This window comes from Aspergillus costaricaensis (genome assembly GCF_003184835.1).
Source record: "Aspergillus costaricaensis CBS 115574 unplaced genomic scaffold BO79scaffold_37, whole genome shotgun sequence".
In the NCBI taxonomy this organism is placed as follows: Eukaryota; Fungi; Ascomycota; class Eurotiomycetes; order Eurotiales; family Aspergillaceae; genus Aspergillus; species Aspergillus costaricensis.
Genome location: NW_020291837.1, coordinates 209423 through 234038, shown reverse-complemented (window position 1 = coordinate 234038; position 24616 = coordinate 209423). Strand labels below are relative to the sequence as shown.

General features: G+C 49.2%; 3 protein-coding genes across 3 annotated transcripts; all 3 read left to right on the top strand.

The window, feature by feature from the left end:
* Nucleotides 1-234: 234 nt before the first annotated feature.
* BO79DRAFT_51380 (putative tRNA-splicing endonuclease) lies at nt 235-6856 on the top strand. Its single transcript, XM_025689352.1, has 4 exons — nt 235-348; nt 410-6536; nt 6588-6683; nt 6745-6856. The coding sequence occupies exons 1-4, from the start codon at nt 326-328 to the stop codon at nt 6847-6849; spliced, it is 6351 nt and encodes a 2116-aa protein (XP_025535622.1). The 5' UTR covers nt 235-325; the 3' UTR covers nt 6850-6856.
* A 5262-nt stretch (nt 6857-12118) lies between these two features.
* Nucleotides 12119-14947, top strand: BO79DRAFT_247947 (uncharacterized protein; the record flags this gene model as incomplete). Its single annotated transcript, XM_025685680.1, has 2 exons — nt 12119-12922; nt 12973-14947. The coding sequence occupies 2 exons, from the start codon at nt 12119-12121 to the stop codon at nt 14794-14796; spliced, it is 2628 nt and encodes an 875-aa protein (XP_025535621.1). The 3' UTR covers nt 14797-14947.
* A 334-nt stretch (nt 14948-15281) lies between these two features.
* BO79DRAFT_274471 (uncharacterized protein) lies at nt 15282-16255 on the top strand (the record flags this gene model as incomplete). Its single annotated transcript, XM_025687608.1, has 2 exons — nt 15282-15446; nt 15545-16255. Exons 1-2 carry the CDS (start codon nt 15411-15413, stop codon nt 16253-16255), a joined length of 747 nt encoding a protein of 248 aa, XP_025535620.1. The 5' UTR covers nt 15282-15410.
* Nucleotides 16256-24616: the final 8361 nt, after the last annotated feature.

Below are 24616 nucleotides of genomic sequence, written 5' to 3'. Positions count from 1 at the left end.
TCCCTTTCCTCGCTTCTTCTTTTTCCCTAGCTGACTCGGGGGGTACAATTCTTGACTCACGGCGTGGACCAGATTTGACCTCTCATTCCGGTCATTACCATCACCTCCAGCTCTATACACACTTCATCGCCGGTTTGTGCTGAGCACATTCCAACTCTCTAATTTCCCCTCAGGTGCTCAGTTGCAACGGGTAGCCATGATTATATAGTAGGCTACAGTGGGATGCTTCTTTCTTTACCTTGTCGCTAGAGAAAGCTCGATCTCGGCCTGTTTCTGGAGGAATGCGCTGTTTCCCTGACATAGTCCAAACACCGAAGACACAGCCATGGAATTCATGGATATTATTGGGTGGGTATAGACCTCATATTAGTATTGCTTTCTACTGACGCGTAACAACTCTTTTCAACAGAGAGCTACAATCGCTCCCCGATAGTATTCATATTCTCTGCCCCCGAAAACACGATGACGACCATGCGCGATACGATGATGTGAACCAAGTGGATGAAACTGGGAAGTCTGTTGCGGATTTGGTGTCGGAGGCCAACAGCCGCAAGGAGAAGTTCTTGTCATGCATGAGGATATTGGCGTATAATCAAGAGGGGGTGGAGGAAGTACAGACGTGGATATGGAGAAAATTGGACGACTCACTTGAGAAGTGCGACCTCTGCATCAAGCAATACTATACGGGAAAGATATGGCTCATGGAACATCTCAAGGAAAGTTATGATGATGAGGATATTGACAAGTTTTCTCGATTGCTTGACGAATGGGACATCAAGCGTATTACAAGAAATCTCACAACGGCAACAGCAAAGCTTAAAGAAGTCCCGCCCCAAGAGATCGGGCTCCATGTGCTGGATCGAGCTTCTCTACTCTCAATATTCGAGACTTTGAGTTGTGACGCTATGCTCCGTAATGACAGCCTTCTGCAGGAGTACTTTGATGTACCGTTCAAGTTAATACAGACGAAACGCAGTCTGAAAGTGTCTGACTACATCCCCGCCGTCACTCGATTTCTTTTTGACCCCAACCAAAACCGCAGCTTCTGGGCCATCCATTCTTGGATGCGTTACGCCCGTCCCCCGACGACAATGGAATTTGACTGGGCAGTCAAAGAAGGGCTTCTTGATGCGCTAAGGACGGCTTCCCAGCAGCCGACGCAGTTAGCTGTAATCCAACGGCTGTGGCGTGGTATGCAGCTTGTCGTAAGAAGATTGGACAAGGACCAGATTACCCATCATTTACGGGCGCTGGAAATTGATCCCTGCCGCCTCTCCGTGGACCACCTTGGTATCCAATCTCCCGGATTACGCTTCCTCCTGAACACCATACAGATATTCCTGGAAAAGGCACCGGGTGATTTCTGGGATGCAATGCAAACAATATCGCCTCAGGCTTTAATTGAGCTAGTCTTCTATAACCCTCAGTTGGATGCTTTCTTGATGCAAGCTACTGAGGGTGAGCCGTACGAGAAATCTGCAATGAAGGACATGTTGTCATGGATTAGTCCATTCATGTCGTCACTGAAAGGTGCTCATCAACCTTCGGCCTGCAGATCCCTTGTCTACCAGCTTCTTGACCGATTGCAAGATGTTCGATTCCCGAATCTCGCCCGTTACCATTGTTTTCATACCGGACTAGCGATATTGCTCCATACACTTCGCAGTTTCACCGACCATGAGTCGTCAAGGGGATCTGTGGAGCGTATTGTGTTATCAGAGACCCTGGGCGTCGTAAGCGCCAACATTGAAACCATCCTGAAGCCTCCTCAGTTTGCGGTTGAGCAGGGTCGTCAGCGAGAAATAGCCTCTTTGTGCATGGATGTCATTCGCAACACGCTTGCTCTCGAGTGCCAATCGCTCAAGAGTGATTATGAAGTCATCCTCCGACATAATACACTTCAACATGGAGTGAGTACATATTCCGCCACGATATGGGATGCAGTCGTCAAACATTTGCATGAGGATAATCTGGCCCTGTCAACGTCCGCATTGCTTGGGATTTTGCCGCTGGTCGGTCTCGAGAAGTTTCCCACGAAAGGAGAATCTAGCCCGGAGAAGACACATTTCAATGTTATCTATGGGCATCTCACTCATCTCTCCTGCCAAATCATAGAGCGCCTTGCAGACTTCAGGCCAGAGCATCTTGATGAACTTTTCAAGAGTCAAGATACTAGTAGTGCTCTGATTTCTGCTCTTTTCGCGGCGGATTTGAACACTTACCAGGCTGCTGTGGATCTCATCAAGAATGTTAGCGGTCAGTCTGCTCGGCGGGATGCAATCTCCCATCTTCTGCAATCCTTCTTCATCACGACCATGTATGGGCTGAGTTGGTCTTTCCGACGGATCTCGAACATGAAGACCTTTGCCTCTGCCCCGAGGATGTTACACACAGGGACGGACATTGTTGATATCCTCTGCGATAGTCAAACCGGCATGCTCAGAACACGGAAGCTCGCTGACCGTAGGGAAGTATTGTCACTGCAGAAACTCTGGGAGTATCTCTGGCAAGCTTTGACAACAATTTTCGACGAGACGGAGACATGGCACTTACGAGGAAACGACAAGGCTGTGATGTTAGAGTTTTGTCGAGATACCATCCAATTTGCAGATCTTCTTTTCGGGCAGTATGGTGTCTTCTTGAGCGCTGTCGTTGACGCAGATCCAAATCAAGAGAACTCTGCCCGTGAGAACTTCCTCAAGTCTGCAACCACAACGATGAGCGCAATGGTCAAATGGCTTCGACTGAAAGATGAATACTTAGCGACAACCTTGGTTGGGCTTGTGTCTAAGATTCTGCGACGCTTAGGGGAGCTAAGCGTGACCACCGTGAAACAGGATGCATTGAGCTTCATCGAGGGCGTGGCAGTAAATGGTTCCATTAAGACTATATTGACACTGCGCGAAAAGGCGGAGCTTGTACGAGCTCTTGAAGCCTACTACAAGAAGCCTGTTGTTACTGCTTCCACCGCCAGCCTCAAGAAGCAGAGCACAATCACGGCTTTCGCTAAACCAGCCGAGCTTTCAGCCACCCCAAGCCCGTCTAGGTCCGCTGACGACTATGATGATAACGTCCCAGATGATGTCTTGCTTCAGCTGTCGAGGTCTGTCGAGCTCAATAAGGAAAGGGTAGCTACAGAAGCCAAGAAAAAGGCAGAAAGAGCTGCCAAGGCCCTTCCAGCAATCCCCAAACCATCCCCAGCGCCATTAAGACCGGCCGTGACTGTCCAAGCGTTCCGTGAGAAGCGTGAAAGAGAACGAGAAGCCAAGAAGAAGCGTGATATGGCTGAGCTAGCGCGCCTAAAGAAGGGCCTTCCCGCGCTAGGTGTGGCTGAGCAAACCGCTGAACAGGGCTCTGGGCTTGCTGGAATTGGAGTCAAGGGCAAGGACCACACCCCTGCAGAGAGTATGATGGTCTCATCTGGATCGGAATCGGAATCAGAAAGCGAAGATGAGATTGATAAAGAGCTTTTTGGGGCCAAAGCCAGGAAGCCGGATGCGGTTAAGGCATACGAGGAAAGCAAGCGGATGTCATTGAAGCAACAAGGGCCAGTCAAGAAGATCAAGCAAGTGCGGTCTGCAAAAGATATGCGTGCACGACTCGCCCCCGATCTCTCCTCTTTGCACCGCACAATACTTGCCTGGGACTTCTTCGCGAATGGCGATCTTCCGCCAAACTCCGGACGTACGGATTACAGCCTAGTTTCTAACGCTTTCAGAGACCCTGTCGAGTATCAAAGAACATTCGAGCCGCTCCTTATACTGGAGGCATGGCAAGGATTCCAATCCTCAAAGGAAGAGGGTACATTTAAGCCTTTTGAAGTGAAAGTTGCCACGCGGTTGTCTGTGGATTCGTTCGTCGAAGTCAGTACGGCTATACCAGCTATGGAGGCCAAGGACTTTGGGCTTGGTGAAGCCGACATTGTCCTGCTGTCGAAAGCAAGCTCACCGACCGGCGATTCATCGGCTCCTCATTGCTTAGCCAGGGTCTCTGGCATCAACAGAAAGAAGGGAATGATCGAGATTTCCTATAGAGTCAACCCCGGTAATCCTTTCATCAATTCTCTTGGTCCGGGAGCCATAATCTGGGGCGCAAAGATTACTTCCCTAACCCCACTGGAACGTGAATATGGTGCACTCATGGCTTTGCAGTATTATGACCTCTGTGAAGAGATTGTAAGAGCGAAGCCGTCACCGATCCTGAATTACTCGGATGCCAGTCTGAAGCCCATTGCAGAGAATTATACAGTCAATTCTGCACAAGCCAAAGCAATCAAGTCTGCGCTTGATAATGATGCTTTCACTCTAATCCAGGGACCCCCAGGATCTGGAAAGACCAAGACAATTGTGGCACTCGTGGGTGCCTTATTGAGTAATGTCCTTGGTAACCAAGGTGTTGCTATTTCACGGCCCATGGGAAATGCCAAGCCCGCTGGTGGAAGAACGACTACATCGAAGAAGCTCTTGGTTTGCGCTCCCAGTAATGCCGCTGTTGACGAGTTGGTCATGAGATTCAAGGAGGGAGTGAAGACTATACATGGTCGTCAGGAGAAGCTCTCTGTTATCCGCTTAGGAAGAAGCGATGCTATCAACACCAATGTACTTGACGTCACCCTAGATGAATTGGTCAACGCTAGGTTAAACCAGACAGCACGCAAAGATCCAGGGGAGCGAGATCTACAGAAAATCTACATGGAGCACAAAGCTGCAGATACCGCTTTCAAGGAGACTCGGGCTCGGATGGATCAGTGCCGAGCACAAGGGTTGCCCGTTCCCGCGGAGTTGGAGCGAGAATTTGACCTGCTAAAGAAGAAAAAGACACAACTGAGCCAGGAGATCGATAGCGCCAGAGATAAGAACCACTCGGCAGCCCGAGACGCTGAACTAAATAGGCGACGCATCCAGCAGGAGATCATCGATGGCGCTCATGTTATATGTGCGACGCTGAGCGGAAGTGGCCACGAAATGTTCCAAAACCTCAGCATCGAATTCGAAACCGTTGTTATTGATGAAGCGGCACAGTCGATTGAATTGAGTGCGTTGATTCCGTTGAAGTACGGTTGTTCTAAATGTATTCTCGTCGGTGATCCCAAGCAATTACCGCCAACTGTCTTGTCAAAGGTCGCTTCGAAATTCCAATACGAGCAAAGTCTGTTCGTCAGAATGCAAGCCAACCACCCGAGGGATGTGCACTTGCTGGATATCCAATACCGTATGCATCCAGAAATTAGTGCTTTCCCTAGTTCTGCGTTCTACGATGGCCGACTACAAGATGGCCCTAATATGGCTCAACTTCGCGTTCGGCCTTGGCATCAAAGTGAACTTCTCAGCCCTTACCGATTTTTCGACGTGCAAGGTCTTCACCAGAGTGCTGCAAAGGGACACTCGTTGATCAACATAGCAGAACTTAGGGTGGCTATGCAGCTGTATGAACGCTTGGTGACAGATTTCCGTGCCTTCAATTTCGATCGGAAGATCGGTATCATTACGCCATATAAGGGCCAACTGAGAGAACTCAAGACACAGTTCGCTGCCAGATATGGCAACGAGATCTTCAACAAAATCGACTTCAACACAACGGATGCTTTCCAGGGTAGAGAAAGCGAAGTTATTATCTTTTCTTGTGTGCGAGCCTCCAATAAAGGCATAGGTTTCTTGGCTGACATCCGTCGTATGAACGTCGGTCTCACACGTGCCAAGTCGTCTCTTTGGGTTCTGGGAAATTCTCAGGCGCTTGTCCAAGGCGAGTTTTGGAACGGTTTAATTAAAGACGCACGCCGAAGAAACGTATATACGGATGGTGATGTACTCAAGATCCTCCAGCGGCCACAGTTCACTGGGTATCAGAACGTCGACATGCTGGATGCACAGACCGAGGCTTCGGTGGTGCAGTCGAGGGCTGCATCGGCTGCACCTGTCTCACGACCTTCGTCAGCATCTGCGCGTAACTCCCCATCAGTGTCTGTTTCTGAACAAGACACTCCTCCGGTGCCTCCCGATGGCCCGTCTGGAGGCGGAAATGGCCTGGATGAGACCCGCACGTGCGGATATTGTGGAAGTTTCGCTCACATGACACATAACTGCGACAATATTGACGCAAAAGAGGCAACCAGGGGTACCTGCCACAGATGTGGGGAAACTGGGCACACACGCTTCCATTGTACTGCTCCGCGATGTGTGGAATGCGGACAGTTTGGACATGTCTCACGCGAGTGCCGATCCACTAAGACTCTACCGAAACATGAGAGATCCAAAATTGCGCGGGAGGAGTCCTATCACGTACAGAACCAGAAGCAAAGAACGGAGCGCCAACGACAAAGGCAACTCGGAGGCCATGATCCCAAGGTGCCTGTTATCCAAGCTACGCCGAGTGATGATAACAGTGGCCCAGCAAAGAGGAAACGTAACGACTCGCCACCGACAAATGCTTCGAAGGCCTCGCGGCCGCGGACTGATAAAGCAAATGCTCCTCCACCCGAGGCTCCCAAGGGTCCGCGACGTGGCAAGATTGATGCTAACATACCATCCAATACAGAGGTAAGAGTAACCTGTACACTTGCTTGCGATAACAACTAACCACTTCTGTAGGGATTGGTAAGACCATCTCGGGATGGCCCAGCGTATGGTCCTCTTGACAAAGGCAAAGCTATCAACGGTCCTCAACCAGGAGCGGGCCCCGCCAACGTATGTTTGGTCTCCATATGAGCATATGACACACTGTTTGCTAATTTGATTTTGCCTGTAGGCACCCCCACGTTCTGGACCACCAAGACCCGGGAATGGCGCTCGACCTCCCCCGATGCGGAAAAAGAAGGAAGCCGATCCATTCATTAGGCCAAAGCGGAGATAGATAATGCGATGCCTCATGGCAGTTTGGCATATTCATCCTCGCTATATTTTCTTTTCTCTTCTCTTCTCTTCTTTACTTTTTCTTTTGGGAGACCTATCACACACTCCATGGGACTAATGACCGACAGTATGACATGTTGGTCCTTTACTTGCATGCATATGAGCGAGCATGGCGGGTTTTCAGTGTCTTTTCCCCATTCTGTTTGATTCTGTATATGCATTCGGCCCGTCTTGCTTGGATGTCGCGCTTCAATCATGTACACTTTTCCATGTTTTTCTTTTTCCTACTTAGGGATAAGGTATGAAGGCTCGTGAGCATATGGAATTCTGGAATATCTCGAAGAAGGCCAGAGTTTCAGTGGCGTTTTTGTTTTGACATGGGGTTTGTCGAATTTCTGTTCTACTTTGTCTTATTTTCCTTCTGCAGAGGACAAGCGATGGCGGGAACAGGCTGACAGAGTGTGCTTGTCCAAACATACCCTTAGACGTGAATGGCCCCCGGCTTTGGCATTTTCATTTCTGCTTCTTACCCCCTTTCAGGATAGATGAGGTCGATGTTGACGTTGGTCTTTGGCAGATGGGAGGCCTATGCCCAGTGATGGGCATGGACTATATGCTTGTCAAGGGTAGGAGCACGTATCAATGTGAGCTGACAGGCAACAGTTGCAGGTGCCCTTGACGACGATCAGGCTGATCGGAGAAAACCCGACCATCATCCTTCTGCTTCTATATTGTCATCTTCGGGATAGCCATCTTGCATGGCTGTGGGTAGAAGATTGTGGAACATGGATTGGAATTTTAATCCGATGCCCTGTCTTCAGGGGGGTTCTTGTTCTCTCCCTCAGACCAGCACCAAGGCACCCTAGGGCGATGACGACGGATCACTCGTAAGCCGACTGGACCGATGGAGCCTTCGGTTGCGATTGCAACTCTGAACATTTCCCTATCTTGTAGACATTTACGACGGGTCCGAAGGGATCCCCGGGGACGCGGCACGCACCTGGGGACCAGTCGCATATCCAGCTGTCTGTCCGTAGATCAATTCCGTCAACTCGTCTGTCAAAGCCGAGCTTGGACGGGATGAGAAGGACCGGGGTCGTGTGAGTTGTCTAGCAGGTGGGCCATCATCAAGATCGGCTCTCGCCTGGCGAGATGAACCGACATGCAGCTTTCTAAGAACTGTAGCTTACCGTGTAGCCATCTCCCGCCATCCTCCACTACTACTACTACTACTACTACTACTACCCCTACGACTAGACCCAGTAGAGTAAGTAGGACATGATGGGAGAGTAGTGTCCAGAGTGGACGCAGATGCAACATGGGAAAGGCAGCAAGCAGCATGCAGGTGTCCCACCTTGCGGCTGTGCGATCGGAGAATTTTCTCTTCGGACAACACACGGACGGTGTCGTTCAGCAGGTCATCGTGAGGGTCGCGAATGAAGGACCAGTGGTTCCTGGAGGACGAGCGTTTGCATGAACTATCTGCTGCAAGGGAGAGCCACTAGTTTGGATCTTCTCTTCCAGTTCCCTTTTCTTTCCACTTTGGTCCTCATGCAGTTCGTTCTCCCGCGTCCGGTCTTCTTTTTCTTACTTTCTTTCTTTCTTTCCCATCTGCCGGTTTTGCTTTTCCTGAAGTTCTTCCTTTCTCCAAATCTTCATGTTCTCTTCTTTTTTTCTTCTCCCCCCACATCACACTAGCTCTGTCTGCGTCTGCATCTACATGTACTGCTAGTCGGGGCATAGGGTGAAAAAGGATGGGATGTGGAGCACAGAAAGCAAACATGCCGTCCCTGAACACGAACCATTCGCTGCGCGGCCCACTTTGTTTGGCTGGAAAGGAGAGGAAGAGAAAGAAAGAAAGAGACAGAGAGAGATTATAGGGGCGGGGGGTGGAAGATGCCAGGGTCACCGGATGGAAAGAAAACCTAAGTACATACATACATACAGAACTTGGTGGTGCTTATTCCGGCCCCGGCGGCTCTCAAATTCTTTGTTTGGCAGCTCGTCTATGCCGTCGATAGTCGTGAACACTATTTCATTCATCGGGAAGTTGGTTAAGAAAGAAATATAACTACTTTTAAACTTTCATTCCCTGTCCCAATTGGTTAGTTACGTTGGTTACTTGCGTGGATAGTAAGTACTACTAAGTAGTGGTAGTGGTAGTGGTAGTAGTGAAGCCCGGAAGACATTGGTTGATCGATTGATCGATTGATTGCTTTTCCATTGATTGATTCCCCGACCTTAGCTTAGCCAGCTAGCCAGCCAGCCAGCTAGTCTAGTAGTTATCTCGCTAGGTATAGTTACCTATCTACCTACCGACCTACCTACCTACCACTGTTATTTCTGGACAGGAAGGGGAGAAGTCGAGAAGGTTCAGTTTTGTGGTGGTGATTTACACCGTTACTTTCGATTTATTGATCAGTGGTGCCTCACTGCCCGACGGTACTAATAAGCAATCTCAGGAATCTCTCCGGGGTGGGCATTTCCCTCGTAATGATCGACCCAAATTGCTGGGATTGACCGGCAAGGGCGTTCATGTTGTCCTACGCGAACTTGTGTCTCGTACAATCTGAGGAAATGTGAAGTTGATCGATGATGGAGGGAAGTGATGATCGCAAGAGCGTTGGTGGAGACTGATGAATATTTCCTTTATTTTATTCTATTTTATTTCTATCATTAGTTTGAGGGGGGGGAGGAAGGGAAATTGGGAGAGGATCCAGAATACCCATTCCAAGCCATGTTCCCGATGTGATGTGTAACCCTTTCTAATTAACTACGGAGTACTATACTACTTAGTATAGATCCCGAAGAAGTTTTTAGTTTAAAGACGGGATGGACACATTGTAGGTAAGTAGATAGAGAAAACAGAATAGATAGATAGATGGATTGATTGATCGTTCAGGTGTGGAATCACTACTACTAACTAAATCTACAAGTCGACTACTTAGTGTAGTTTGAATATGTGCTAAAAGTTGAACTAGTGAGAGAACTAAACTACTCTCGTAGTGTGTTGTTTGGTTTATTCGGCATCAACTTTTTTTTTTTTTTTTTTTTTTTTTTTTTTCTTCTTTTTGACTTGCCAATCCCCACTTCTTTGGCTAATCTTGTCTGTGCATCTGTCACATTTCTTCTTCCATTTGACTCCCTAAATTTGGTCCATGCCTTACGGTTGCCGATGATCCACAGATGATACCTCACATTCCCATCCCTCTTTGCTTCCTCGGGATTGTTCTCGCCAACCGTTAACTGCCTTTCGGGACAAGGACCTCCTTCTCCTGCTACTCCTTCTCTCTCCACACCCCTCCTCCCCTCTTTGCCCCCCAAGGAGGAGGTGGTGAAGTGAAAGAGAGAGTGTGAGAGGGGGTGAGTGTGAGAGTGTGTGAGAGTGAGAGTGAGAGTGAGCTTGAGCTAGGGCCTTCTCTCTTCCCCCCTCCCCTCATCCTCCTCATCCTCTTCCCCCTCCGCCAATCCCAATCACATATCCCTTACTTGTAACGGTTCGCAGGAATAAACTGGTTGGCAACCGCTGAAGATAGGAGTCGGCGACAAGTTTCAACGTCACACGAGACTGGAAGCTGAATGCCGATCCGACAGCCCGCTGGATTGGCTCCCTCTGTTGCTTTCTCACTCTCTCTCCTCTTCACGCCCAGTCCGACAGCAAATCCCAGTGACTCCACTACTACCTACGTACTAAGTAAATCCCAAGAAGAGAATGAACGATTCAATTTGTTGGTCTGACAGGGATCAGCTTGTCCTGACTCAATGCAGCCCCGGTTCCATGCAGCTGGACCAACAGAAAATCCCCAAACTAACTGGCTGGCTATTCAAGTATCTATCTAGTATCTATCCAACTGAACTACCGAGCTAAAGTAGCTAAACGCAACTAAAGCAGCTCCTCTCGAGGCTAGTGACTCGGGCTAACGAAGTGCAGCCTGGACGATCCCAGGAGCATGGATGACGAAAATCCGCGATGCGCGCGGCGGACAGACGCTTGATTGACTGACTGACTATCATCGACTTGACAGGAGGAGGAGCTGCTCAGCCGAGCAAATAGTCGCTCGCTGGCCTTCTTTCTTCTTGTCATTCGACGCCATCATCGGCCTCCTTCCCCCGATCGAGAGCGCCTGGCACGGACTCGATCGTTGCTCTTCTCTAACGTTTCTTTCTTTTTCTGGGTTCTTTTTGGATCCTGCTCGTCATATTTTCCTTTTTAACGAATTATTCTTATTTTTATTTTTATTATTATTTTATTCCTTTCCTTTTTCTTTGTTATCATTATTCTTTTTTTATTTTTGAACTTAATTTTTTTTTTCCCTTTTCATTTTATTTTTATTCTTCTTTTTTTGTGCTTCACAGTATTATCCTGGCCGCTCAGTGCTTCTCTGCTCTGCCTTTCCCTTCCCTTTGCCTTCCATTTCACCCCCCCCCCCCCTTCTCCCTTGGTGTTTCAACCAATAATGACTCCACCAACCTTGCTTTGCCCCCTCCTCTCCCCTTTCACCTGTTCTTGTAGGGCCCTTGAATGCCTACCACCCTTGTCTTGGACCCCGGTTACACTATCTAGATCCAACTCTATCGTTCAAGCTATCGGGAACGAGGAAGGCTCGTCATTTGACGATGCATCAACTCCGCATACGGAGGGGACATCGTTAGCCCGTCAGACCTTACCAGGGTGCTGTGCACACACCCCCCCGACTCCAACAGCAAGGGTCTGACAGCTCCTCGAGATTCCCGTGTGAACCCTTCATAAAATCCTGGTGTCCTCTCTCCCCTCGACCTGCCTTTTTCTTTTCCTGCCGGATACCTTGCTGCTCGCTCCGGCGTTGGCAATTCCAAACCTTGACTACTCTGCTCTTCTGTACATACATGCATGTCTCTCTCATCAATTGCATCATTGCTATTGTTATTCCCGCTTTTACTCTTTCGTCTATCTATATCCCGCCTCTTGAGCTGGTGGACTGGCCGCATTACCTGCATGTCATCATCCATCTGATCATACTCGACTGTCTTCCTCAAAGCGGCCATTAACCTACGCGGGATTCACTTTCAACCGCTCTGACAGGGTCACTTCTTGACTGTCCGTGGTTGCCATTAACATTCAGTATAGACTAGTCGCGGGAGGTTCACCTGCATAAATACCCAGCGGCTGAAGAGCAGCTGCAAGTCCCATGCAGCAGAGCAACGGTTCCCATGACAGCTTAATTGCCCCGAGTCCAATTGTCCCAACTGGTCGGCCGAGTTCCCTGAACACCTCCAGAAGCGCCTACACCATGTCGTCCCTGGCACACGAACCTCGGCAGTCCCGGGATACCCTCCAATCCTCCGAACATCTCGACCTGCGAGATGAGAACGCAACCGATTTCGCCAAGTTTATCGAATCGCAAGGCCCCATCACCGGATCCACGGGAGCCCGGGAGATGCTCAAAGCGGGCCAGAGACGGCTTCGACAACTCGCTCAACGCCCGAAGAAGAGTACTGACCCCAGGTCCAAGGCCGAAGAGTCAGCGCGGCAACTGCTTGCCCTTCAGGAAGGAGGGTTCTTGCCGACGAATGTTCCTGTTCCTGCTGGCGTACCCTCCAAGCGGTCGACCCACAAGAAAAGCCTGGACTCGAGCCGGTCTTCCTCCCGTTCTATTTCCAACCTCAGTTTCATGGCGAACTCTAGACGGGATGTAGAAAGCATTGGACAGCCATGGCTCACGGATCCACTCGAAAAGAAGGACAGACCGGAGGTTAGCACAAATCATTTGTCTGCGCTGGATCTACGGGAGCTGACATCTTTGGTGGAGGCTGCGGTAACCATTCCCCCGCGCTTCGATGACGCGAATCCCCCGCCGTACCAGCCACCCGTACCGGCGAAGGATGTCAAAGCGGATGCACAGCGCGAGAACCAGGACCCTGCGGTTGCTATTACCGTCGCCGACACCACATCCGGATTCAAGGAGAAACAGTCGCTCGGATCCAGCGACGCGGCGAACCCCAGCATCCAAGTCGACAGCAGTGAAGCGCAAGGACTCGACACACGGTCTGAGGATAATGTGCCAAAAGACGGAAAGGCATCAGACAATGACCAGGTAGGTCAATTCCTCGCGCGTCTGGAATATGCAAGTCTAACGTTATATAGTCTGGTCTCAAGACAGATGAAGGCGCAATGTCGCCAGGTTTCGTGATCGACTCAGAGGTTGCCAACAAGCCTGCTACGAGCTCGTCTGGTAGCTCTTCAACACCGACAAGCCAAACCACTCCTTCTTTGAAGCTTTTCCCAGACACAATGCCCCCGCGCAACTCGAGTAAAGGAGCCTGGCGCATCTCCAGTGCTCGCTTGCTCGCTCTCAACAGACCTCTCCCGGCGAGCCCCGATCCAGAGCAAAGTAACATGGATTCGAATAAAGAAAGTTCTCAACCGACCGATAGCACCACAGTCAAAGAAGGCTGCGGTACTCAGGAGGTATCTGAGCCGATATCATCTGCTTCCGCTGATGTTGGAAAATCGGACAAAGAGCCTTTGGCAAATGAAAAGAATGCACAGAAGAAAGGGTCTCGCCGACCTTCGTCCCTGCCAATGTGCACAATTGATGCGTTTCCCTTGCCAGCACCCATGAGACCCCTGCCTTCTCTTCCAGAATCAACTGCAGCGAGTGGTGCTCACAGTCGCAGCGCCTCTAGCAGGTCTGCGCCTCTTGCAAGACTGGTGCTAGATGAGAGAAACCAGGCCTCTAATGCGCATGATGAATCGGCCAAGGCCACACCGGCTATGTCCAACTCTCTTCCCTTAGTACGCGCGGGGCTGAGTCGGGCCGAACGAGTTCATGCATTGAAGATGAGAGATATGTCGGCGAGCCGTCTCTATCTTAAGGAGTCGGAGACACCTCGTGAGGAGGAAGAGGATTATCAGCCCCCGCGGGGTGCAAAGGAACCCGAAGAAGCAATGGATCAGGAGCATGGGGAGGCATACGCTCCTAGGCCTGAGTCTGAAAAGTCGGCGAGTCGCAACATGCGCTATCAGCGAAAAGTTGCCTCGGACCCTCCATCCCCACCGCCACTCTCCCCTCCGCCCTCGAAGCCGTCAAGACACCAGATTAGCCAATCTATTGGCAGGCGTTACTGCAGCACACCTCTTACAGGTAGTGCAGTATTGGCGAGAGATTCTGAGCCGCAGATGCTCCCTGCCTCCAGGGACGCCCCTGTTCGTCGGAGTAGTAGCACTCGAAGCGTGACCTCTTCGCATGAGCGAGCGAGAAAGGAACAAGACCCCGTGGGCCGCTCCGACGTTCCCATTCCATCATCCGACGACGAGTGCACCAGCGCAAGCGCGCGCCAGGATCAAGCCCGTCCAACTTCTAGTCGACGCCGACGGATGAGACCAGCACCCCTCACGATGACTGAGCACCGCTCACACAAGATGCGCGCGACAAGGAGGTCTTCCGACTACTGCCTTTCGCCGGGAAGCCACCGAACCCGTGCCTCCGGACGGGCGTCGCCACAGTCGCATCATACTCAGAGCTCCTATTATTCTCGGGACTCACGAAGCTCCCACCATGACACGATCAGGGCTCTTGAAGGGCGCATCGCGCACCTTGAACGACAGAACAAGATCCTCCAGGCCGCGCTTATGGCCGCGTTGGACGTGGGCAGTGTAGAAAGTCTGCTTGGGGGATCTGCTACCTCTCTATCTACATCGGCGAACACGCCGGCAACCGGACGGTCTTTTTCGTCTACGAACAGCTCCAGCTTGGATGAGTCGATGGTGGACGACCGTCGGCGTAGTCGCAGACGTCAGCCACCCTACCGTCCAACCAGCTGGATAGCGAGCCCGGTCTCTAGCAGACGGGGCAGCTATGATACCGAAGACAGTGAGAATGTGAGGGAATTGGAGGATATGATTGAAGATTTTGATATGGATTGGATGTCTGAAAGGTCGAATCCTTCGAGCTTTCAGATGTCCTGAAGTTGATGTCAAATGGTGTAATGGCGATTGTTGATGTTTTTACCACGCTCTTTGAAATGTCCGATCTTAGGATGAGGATTTATGCGCGTCCCTGGTGGATGGATTTTGTCTCCGATGTCATTCCCTGTTACTTGCAGATATTTCCTATGTTGTTTTGTTGCACGATACCACTTTGTTTTTAGTTGATTTACTTAAATATACTACTATTTCCTACGTCATACATTCGCAACATCGTAGTACAAGAGAACCGCTGCTCGTGCAATCAAAGACTGTGAATGTAATGCACTAAATGGATATTTCATAAAAAATAGGCAGACCTACAAAAGGGGTCTACGGAGTAAGTAGTTTCACAATAAGTGGTGCTCCAGTCAACGACCGCAGCGCAAAGACCACGGACCAGCACCTAAGGCCACGCACTAGCGACTCCGGAGAATTGTTGATCACCACCACCACCAGCGCAACTCCCAACTTCCAGCCAAACCAACATACTCACCAATCAGCCTCTACCAGATATACACACCCACGCAAAAGGATGCGATAATTAATTTCCCCTCCGACCAATATACAAAACACCCACCACACACTCAGCTAAAACCCACCACAGCAGCAACACAATGACACTCCTACCACCACCAACAACAACATCAACAGTACGCTCTTTCCCCTCCCCCTCTCCCCTCACAACCAACCAACCAACCAACAAAACACATAACAACAGCAACAACCATCTAACATTATCACTGAATAGACCCAAATCCCCCAACATGTAACCGCCCTCCTCTCGCACCTCACCTCCCGCCCGGGCGTCCAATCCACCTTCATCCTCTCCCGCAAAGACGGCTCCATAATCCAGAGTACCGGGCTGTATGCCAAACCGCCATCTCCTTCTCCCACGAGTGCAGCTGCAGCTGCGGCGCAGCAATCACCGCGCACCGACACCATCTCCGCACCTGTAGACGGAACCGAGACCGAGACCGAACCGCAGACTGAAAATGAAGCTGGAACTGAGCCCGCGCCCACCGAGACGGATGCCGCTCAACCCCCGACTACGAAACAGCCACAACAACAACAGCAGTCTAAAGAAGGAGGGGCAACGCAACCGTATCAGCCGTCGCAGGGCGAGGCTCTAGCGGCGCATATCTTTGCGTTTGTGGCTAGTGCGTCGGAACTTAGTCTTGCGCTGTCTGGGGCGGAGGATGATGGGGATGGGGATGGGGTTGTTAGACAGGTGGATGGTGGGGTTTCCGGTGAAGGAGGAAGTGGCTCTGGTGCCGGTGCTGGTGGTGCTGGGGAGAAGGAAGAGGGTGATGATGAGGTCAAGTTGTTGAGGTTGAGGACGAAGAGGCATGAGATTGTCGTCGTGCCGGATAGGAAGTTTTTGCTTTGTGTGGTGCATGATGCGCATCATGGGGGTGTTGGGGCGGGTGCGAGTGGGGGTGCGGCTGGGGTGAGGAGGTAATTGGTATTATTCATGGGTTGGTTTGGGGCTGGTTAATGGATGTTGGTTGGTAGGGGGTGGCGGTGGTAGTGATTGATGGATGGATGGATGGATATACCCGGAGTGTTTTTTCGTGTGTCTTAGGGTTAGTGATGGTGATGGTGGTTTACTTCTTTGTGTATGTTGTTGAATGTACTGGTTTAATTTGTGATTCTGTTCATGTAGCGGCATTTCACTGGTTAGGAGAGTCTCGAGATGAGTTGGGATTGATAGGATCGGTCCATACGGGACTGATACGAAAGTGAAGGGCTTACTGGTCGCCACGGCGCGATAGTGACCGACTAAGCAGTATAGCAGTGACGAGTCAGCGATTGCGATGAATATGGTAGCATCAGGACGTGTGAATCCCGCTGCCTGATCAACACGAACTTCACAAAAGCAACACGTACTTCACGTTGACACTTCACACTTCATCCTCACTGTCACTTCCTCTTAAAAGGATATAATAAGCCTCTTCTCTCTCTGCCCTTCTCCTTCCTGACTCTCCCCAGAGCATCATCCAGGCCACTGGCTTCCTATATACACCTACAACATTCATTCTTATATACTATACTTTTCATCTTATACTCAATCACGAAGTCATATCCATCCTGACATTCATCTATCTATAACAACTTCGTCAGAGACACCACACACTGCTCGGCTGCCTCGCAGCTGAATACCGTCTTCGGGCTCTGGCGTACTCGGCACAGAAGCTTCTCAAGCAACTTGCTTGGACACTGTCGACAGTAATAGATCAGTCTGGAATGAATAAACCTTGTCATTCCCCATTCCACATTCTTCTTAATAGCACTTGTCTACTACATCCAGTACGCAGGAGCCTGCAAGAACGTCTTCATCTCTCTCTTCGTGGTACTCTCCCACGAAGAAACCTTTCGTCAGTCTGGGCGCTCGGCATCGCTTAGGCAATTCTTCTGAGCTCAGGGCCAGTGGATATATCCAAAGATAATCTTCAGGTCTGATGATCAGAACTTTCATCTCATGCTCGGACTGAATGAATCAGAAGAGCACATTGCTTCTTTACGATGCTCTAATAATGGTGTCGCAGAAGCTGCTTCGCAGGACACGTTGTATGAAGCATGGAGCACTGAAACGGCGTCTGGACAGTTGGTTATTATTTTTATGTCTTGGTATATGAGGCTTATTTCCTGGCATCCTACAGTCGCTCCTTTGGGGCTGGCGGGATGCAATATACTGGGATGAAAAGATCTGGTATATCTGGAACAGGGTTCCTATAATTTTAGAGCTGGCGCATTGGTGAAGCAGCTCACAAATTAACGGAAAAGGGTACATCTAGAAAGACTCAACAGCTCAGTGGTCGGGCTTTGAGGGAAGATAGCAGACAATAGGCTGTCTGACCCGAGTATAAGGAGGATCCGACTCCAATCAAGGCGCAGTGTCTGCGAGAAAGAATTGCTTTTGGATCCCATGGTCGCAGAAGCCCCAGACTGAACATATACTGCTGGGGTTTGTGTACAAAAAGTCATCGGTGTGGTCGCTGCTCGGCAGCGTGGTCACCGTTCCGAATAAAGGGAACGAGATTTTTTACAGGATGTGTCGATGTCTCTTCAGAACACTCAGCATGAAAGCTTGATAGTTGGGTTAACAAACCAAATGATGCTTGAAACATGCCGTCTTTGCTGGGTGATGATGCCTGTCATCGTACGAAAGAGGATGCAGGACAAAGGTAAGATTTTGTATGACATGCCCTGTTTGTTTATGAAGCTAACATTCTCTTCAGCAGGCTTCTAAACATTTATTTGTTGCTTTATCCATCGAAATCGGAGATACTATAGAAGGCATTGCTGTGGTCAGCATACATCGGGCTTACAAGTTCTATCATGTCGAATTATAAGGTTCTTGTTCAGGACCTTGATTGGAATGATGAAAAGACAGAAATGCACTACAATCGACTTGAGAACACATTGCTCTTTGGCTCCTGCTGCCAGTCGTTCATACAAGAGGCAGAATCCGGCAATTGTCATTATATTGGGCTAATGTGCACGGTAATAACCGGCTTGTGGCAATTTCCGTCTTTCTCAAAAGCAGTCTCCGATGACATTGCTTGTGAGTACGATCGACTGCCATGCCAAAAACATGTCTTTAAAAGTTCTTCTGCGCCACATTGTCATGAGGTTCTGGAATTACACCTAGAAAGGAGGCCCCAGCGACTTTGGCCTGGCCCGTACTGGGCCTTGGACATGACTGTGGCTGGCCATCCTTCGCCTCCATGCCAGAGCCTGGGCTCATATGGCTCGTTCCAAGGCCGAGGGAAACGCTACGTCTGGGGTACGCATTCACTCATGCTGCAGAGTGATCTCGACGAGCGATCGGACTGATGGTCGGCCACTGTTTCCTTTCTATATTTACCCACAGCCTCGGAATGATGAACCTGAATCACTGTTTTACTATTCAATCTTGCCAGCTCCTCTAGACACACTTGAGTCCAGTCAACCGGTCCATTCTGGGCCATAATGGAAGGACTGAGGTCAAAGATGAGGATGGGATTGAAGAACAAGCGAGTCTCTTTTCTCATCTCATTGACGAAGAAATATATGGAGATCTTGTCGAGTGAAGCATCAGAGACTCTGGAACCAGCCGTGCCTCGTCATCCCTTGTTGTCATTATTGCAAATTTACTATGTCTTCTGTCTTCTTCCATGGCCAGCGCTTTGCTAGGCCTAGGTCTTATCGCATGCATAAACATATTTTATCGTTTCAGATCTGCTACGCTGATGATGGCCGCGTTCTGGCTCTACAGTGTCCATTAGCGGAAGAGGATACAGTTGTGAAACACTGGAGTGATCGAAATACTGCGAGCATGATTCTGGCGTTCCATTTGCGCTGGAGATTGTTCAAGCTTTCTGTCATTCTCATTGCATGTTACTCCCAGAAAAAGAACCATCTCCTTCCGGCCTTGCTGGCTGATCCAGAGCACAGAAACCTTCATGACTGTAGTAGAGGAAGATGAGCCTCGTATACAGTGTGGAACTTCTCAAGTCTTAGGGCGGGCACCATTACTCCTGATATGGAAAACACGTCCGACGCGCCAAATCACATCGAGGAGAAAGAAGGATTGACCGCCGAACAATGTCAAGATCATCATAAAGCAAATGAGATAATGGCACTCACTATTATCCAAACGGTTACCACAGATATCATGCATCCGCCTCATGAATACATACATGTGGAAGCAAGAAGTATATCCATCCACCTTGGTAACCATGTCGTTCCAATGGCCTACTGTGGGTGCATGGCGCAATAAGATACCCTCACTTTCCGAGACTTGACCTTCGAGAGGAAGAAAACGTCCAGGGAAGTCCAACAGAATGCATCTGCATGGCAGCTCTCACTACCGAGATATTTTTGTGCAGCTGCCGTCTTTTCTCCCCTCGAGGCTCGTCTTCAGAACAGAAGAAAATGCAGCTTGGACGTGGATGTGTGGCATCGGTATATACTAGCCATAGGGTTGACTATACGGTATGCCCAATGGATCTCAACATGAGCGTGCAACAACATTTCAATGGCTTATACATACAAAAGTAATCAGCAGGAGATTTATGCCTGTTGGAGCCTGTTCATTCTCGTCGGCTGTTACTGGAAAATCGAACCACGGTCGCGGCGAATGTGGACTACTTGAGGCCTACCATGCTTACTTCCAGCCGAAATTCATGCTTGGAGAGATTACTTTGAACTTTTAATGTTCTGGCAGAGAGTTACACATCGAAATCGGAACGAGGAAATACAGGGACTACTTGGAATTCGCGATTTCTCTGTTTTGCAGTATACAACAGTGCAAACAGCATAATGGGAACGATACGAGAGAAGGCAGAGTGGGCCAAGAATGTTGGCATCCTGACGACTTGGGATGAGTGAGTATCTTCGGCTGCTGATAGAGTGTCTTATTGCTGTGAAATGGCATCGAGAAACAATCACACTTGATAATTCCGGGGATCCTGAACCTTTCAAAACAGTGGTCGCGCGGCACTTTGCATAAGAGGACAGCAACCCCAAACGATATATAGATGATGTCGAGTAACCGGCATTTGTCTGCTTCCGGTGTTCGATGGATTACAGAGAAACGAGACGGCCGAAGAACGTTCGTGGAAGCAAGACCACGCATTAGCGGCTGTTGCAGTGTGAAGCCATTAGTCGGGATGCAAAACTCAAAGGCACACTCTCCGTCGGTCTTAACATTCGCTTGCAACAAGGGAAGGTATCGGCTATAGTCCACTGAAGTCATATGTTCCCCTCACGACTATAACACCATGCCTATACCCTCAGTGGGTGCAGGCTTTACCCAACAGGAATCGGTTTCCCAATTTCCAGCGAGGTAACCAGCCTCCAGATAGACTGCTCGCGGCGGACGACAATGCCATTGTACAGGGATCAGCATCCAAACTATACGGGTGTCTCAGAGGGAATGGATGTGCTTTACCGAATAGTCGGGTGACTGAGGCACTGGAGATGGCCAGAAACATAACTCGGACAGTATGAAATCCATACCATGCTGAAGCTCACAACCTCTATGGCGTACTCAGACATTCATCGCGCTATCCCATGAGGACAGGGCCACAGGCACATTGAAGCACCATCGAGTGGGCACAGGGATTGATGAAATCTGTCAATGGAAAATGGCAAAGTTAGACAAAGCTTTAGCCAACTTTGTGCCCTCGCATAGGGACCATCACCATAATACTCGGCTTTATACATCCATGGCAAATTAAGTTACGAATATTTCCGTCCCCAGGCTTCATACAGGGACCCGCGTGGATACGTGGCATGCTGCGTGCTCCTGGGCGGCTTCCACTCCAGAACAGGACAACAATCCATCGACGCGAAAGTCAGAATCCCTGCTACGATCTATCCAGAAATGATAAACTCTGCTACTTCGGAATGAGCCATTACAGAGAAAGAGCCCCGTGGCTACGTGGCTACGCTTCGTGCTCCTGGGACATCCACTCCAAATGCGGCCTGCACTTTACCCCACACGAACAAGCAATCCAAAGACATATAGGAGTCTACTTAACTGCCACACTCGACTATAGAGTACCGATATGCTCTGCTACTTCGAAATGCGTCAACACCGAAAAGCCTGCGTAGGTATGTGGCTACGCTGTGTACTCCCAAGGCGGTTCACTCCAGAACACAACAACAAGCCAACAACGCAAAGCAGTGAAATTTCCTGCTACGAGTGACTACGTAGTACTGATTGGCTTTCAATCTTCCGAACGTCTCCATCAAAGGCCACAATCCATTTATGATGTGGTCGGCCAAGACATAAGCGACAAGGCAACATCTAACGAAATGAAGCTGCATGAAAGCATGGTGCCTAAACCCAAAGTCCAAAGCAATGGCTCATACTTGTTGTTGAATACTCCATCCAGATATAAACGACGAAATGCATCAGCCACTGTCGATGTTGGAATGAGGACACGTTCATCTCATAGAACATGCCAAGAGCAATCCTGTTCAGAATGAACGTGAATTGTCAGAAACAAATCAATATCATATATGACATCTTACCGGTCAGGACTTTGAAAAGAGGCAAAGGCGCTGCTTCATATAAAGCAAGGTACGGAGGGTCTACTGTAGCAAGCTTTGCTCCTATTAGGTCCTACCAGCGACCAATATGCCATGATCGAAATACTCCAACACTACGAGATCTGGGCTCCTCCGCGGGTACGCGGGTACGAGTGTACGCATTCTCCAGCGATTGAAGTGGGACGATCAAACTTCCGCCTTTTTGAATCTCCCCAGGCATGTCTGGTAATCTACACCTCAGCTTGAATGTGGTCTCTAAACACTTTCAAGATTGCCCAACAAATAGAGGCATTGCTGTGCACTGCAAAATGCTGTTTCATGTCCTCCGGGTGATAATCCTCGCTATTCGCAGTACCATCTCCGCTTATTAGTGTCCAGATATATGGGCACAATTTCGGTACTCTTTCTTTCTCCAACTAGCTCACAGAGGCATGAAGCAGGTCGTGTACACCAGTTGGGACAGTGACGCGCTCTGTCCAGATAGCGAGTCGAACGATGACTACCGCGCTACTTATACCACCTCAGGTCTCATCTTATGTCGTCTTGACCATATAAAGCCTCTCTTGTCTCTGTTGAAACCACGCATTTATCTTCTGAACCTCCTCATATCGGCATGCCAACTACTGCAAGCAAGCGGTCTTTCCAAGGCGGTGGTAAAATTGAAAATGGACATGAACAGTCTGATACAATTGAAACATCCAGCAGCGTGACAGAAAGCATTCATAGTAAAGAGGGAAAAGAATCATGGGTCAAATCATGGCACTTCGAAAGAACACGACATTCGGTCCCCAAGAGCTACTTTTCAGGGATCCCTGGACTCCTGGACAAAAGAGAGAAAAGCTTCAAGGAGGATCTGTCATAGACAAACCTCCTCTACAATGACCAGTTACTTCAAGACTAGCTGGAAGTCGACGCATTTGAAGTCCTGAAGCCTCCATAGCTCCGACTACTCTCTAAAAGCTCGGTCAGAGCCAACGAAACCGGCAAGCCAGACGGCAAAGCTCTTGGTTGGTCCGTGTCTCTGGCAGAATGGAGAAGTGACGAATGCTTTTTTTCCAGTCCGGAAATCAACTGAGGTCAACAAAGACAAATCAGGAAAAGCAGTTCATACAATGTATGCCTTGGTTTATTTCCTTCCATCATCTCGAACCAAATCTCAACTTGGTACATCTTACACCTTGGGCGCACCACAGGCATTACCACATTCTCAGATCGAACAGGTTCCATCGCTGACCAGGCTGCCAACTTGGTTATTTCAGCAGGAAGATGATTCCGAATGTTTCGGACTGTGCAGCTACTCTCCTACGAAGCTAGTAAGTGGGTGGATGTTGCGACTAAAAATGCTGCAACTTTCAACGTCTACGGCTCAAAGATGGATTCTTACTGGCAGTATTCGGAACAAGAGAGCCATGATGGGTTGGGCATGGAACATTGAACTGTCTTCCTGACTCCGTCAATTGGCGGTTCATATTCTCCAAGTGAAATAGCCAAACCAGCTGATATGCAGAAACGACCTGCAATATGGAAAGATATAGTCAAGCAATTTGCAGACGCCAGCTGAATCTACTAATGGAATTCCGTCAACTAGAAGAAACATACAAAGCAACCGTGTCGGCACTAGTGTTGTTCCTAATTCCTACTAGCGCTACAGACGATGCAGGTTGCCTTGGCTAGAATGAACTATATCATTCTATATCGAACGAATCTCAGAGACAATCCATGAAGCCAGCTGCATGGTGTTTCCATGCTTGGTTGTCGTGACCATCAAATTCTGTCTCCTAATCGTCAGTTCCGTCTGGATAACATAAGACACCAGTCAAGGGCAATTCGAATGACCCGTCAAGACAACGAAGACAACATCAACTTTACTCCTGTTGGCTTCAGGAGTTATATACACTGGAATATTAGAAGAACCCAGACATTGGCTTCTTTCCAACAGGATTCCACTTCGTCCGGAACTCAAAGGTGGAAAAGAGAGATAAGCCTCGACAATACTCCCTGATGGAACTCTGGCTTTTCTACCGGGGGATGCAAGTAACGGTGCCAGTAACAACCACCTTGAACAATCATGTTCACAATGGCTTCCTCTCAACCACGATACCACGCAACTCTCTTGTCTAAGGTTAAATCCCAATAAACAAGATACAAGTCAGAAAAACCCACCCAGACAGACACTGAGAAGAATATCAATTCTGTCCTGGATCGTTCTCTGGCTTATGGATCTACTGGGAAATGGTGGTAACGACCAGTTATGAGATCCTGATACAGCGTACATACAGGATACTGGTTCGCTTTCTGGGGTTGGGTTTACTTTCCTTTTTCCCTTCTTCCAAGTCGGGTCGAGTTTATCTACATATAAATCCCTCACTGGGGTAATATACTTGATGCGCTACATACAGCCAGCAATGCAGTGCTGCCAGTCAAGTCCCTTTCCAACACTGATGGGTATATGATGGCTACTTGTTACCACCAACATGCGTCACAAGTCACAAGGACCTTGAAGCTTCAAGCTCAAAAACAGCCTTTCACTCCTCGCTTCATCTAATAAAGACAAGTGACCATGGAGAATGATATATTCTTTCAAGAACCGGCAACTATACCATCTACTACGAAATGACCGATTCCGCCTTTCACAACGTTATCAACGATAGGCCTTCGCACACTTCTCGATAGTAGATAATCCTATCGGTTGGGAACACTCCTCGAGCTCCTTTCTCAGGCTTTGCCTGAATGATTCTGGGCAGTAAGCTGGTAATAACACCATCACTGGCTGAAATAC

Excerpts from the sequence above, each read along its gene's own strand:
- BO79DRAFT_51380 (XM_025689352.1), top strand. The coding sequence starts at position 326 with ATGGAATTCATGGATATTATTGG. Across the intron at positions 349-409 it reads GAATTCATGGATATTATTGG|AGAGCTACAATCGCTCCCCG; the intron begins GTGGGTATAGAC and ends TCTTTTCAACAG. Across the intron at positions 6,537-6,587 it reads ACATACCATCCAATACAGAG|GGATTGGTAAGACCATCTCG; the intron begins GTAAGAGTAACC and ends CCACTTCTGTAG.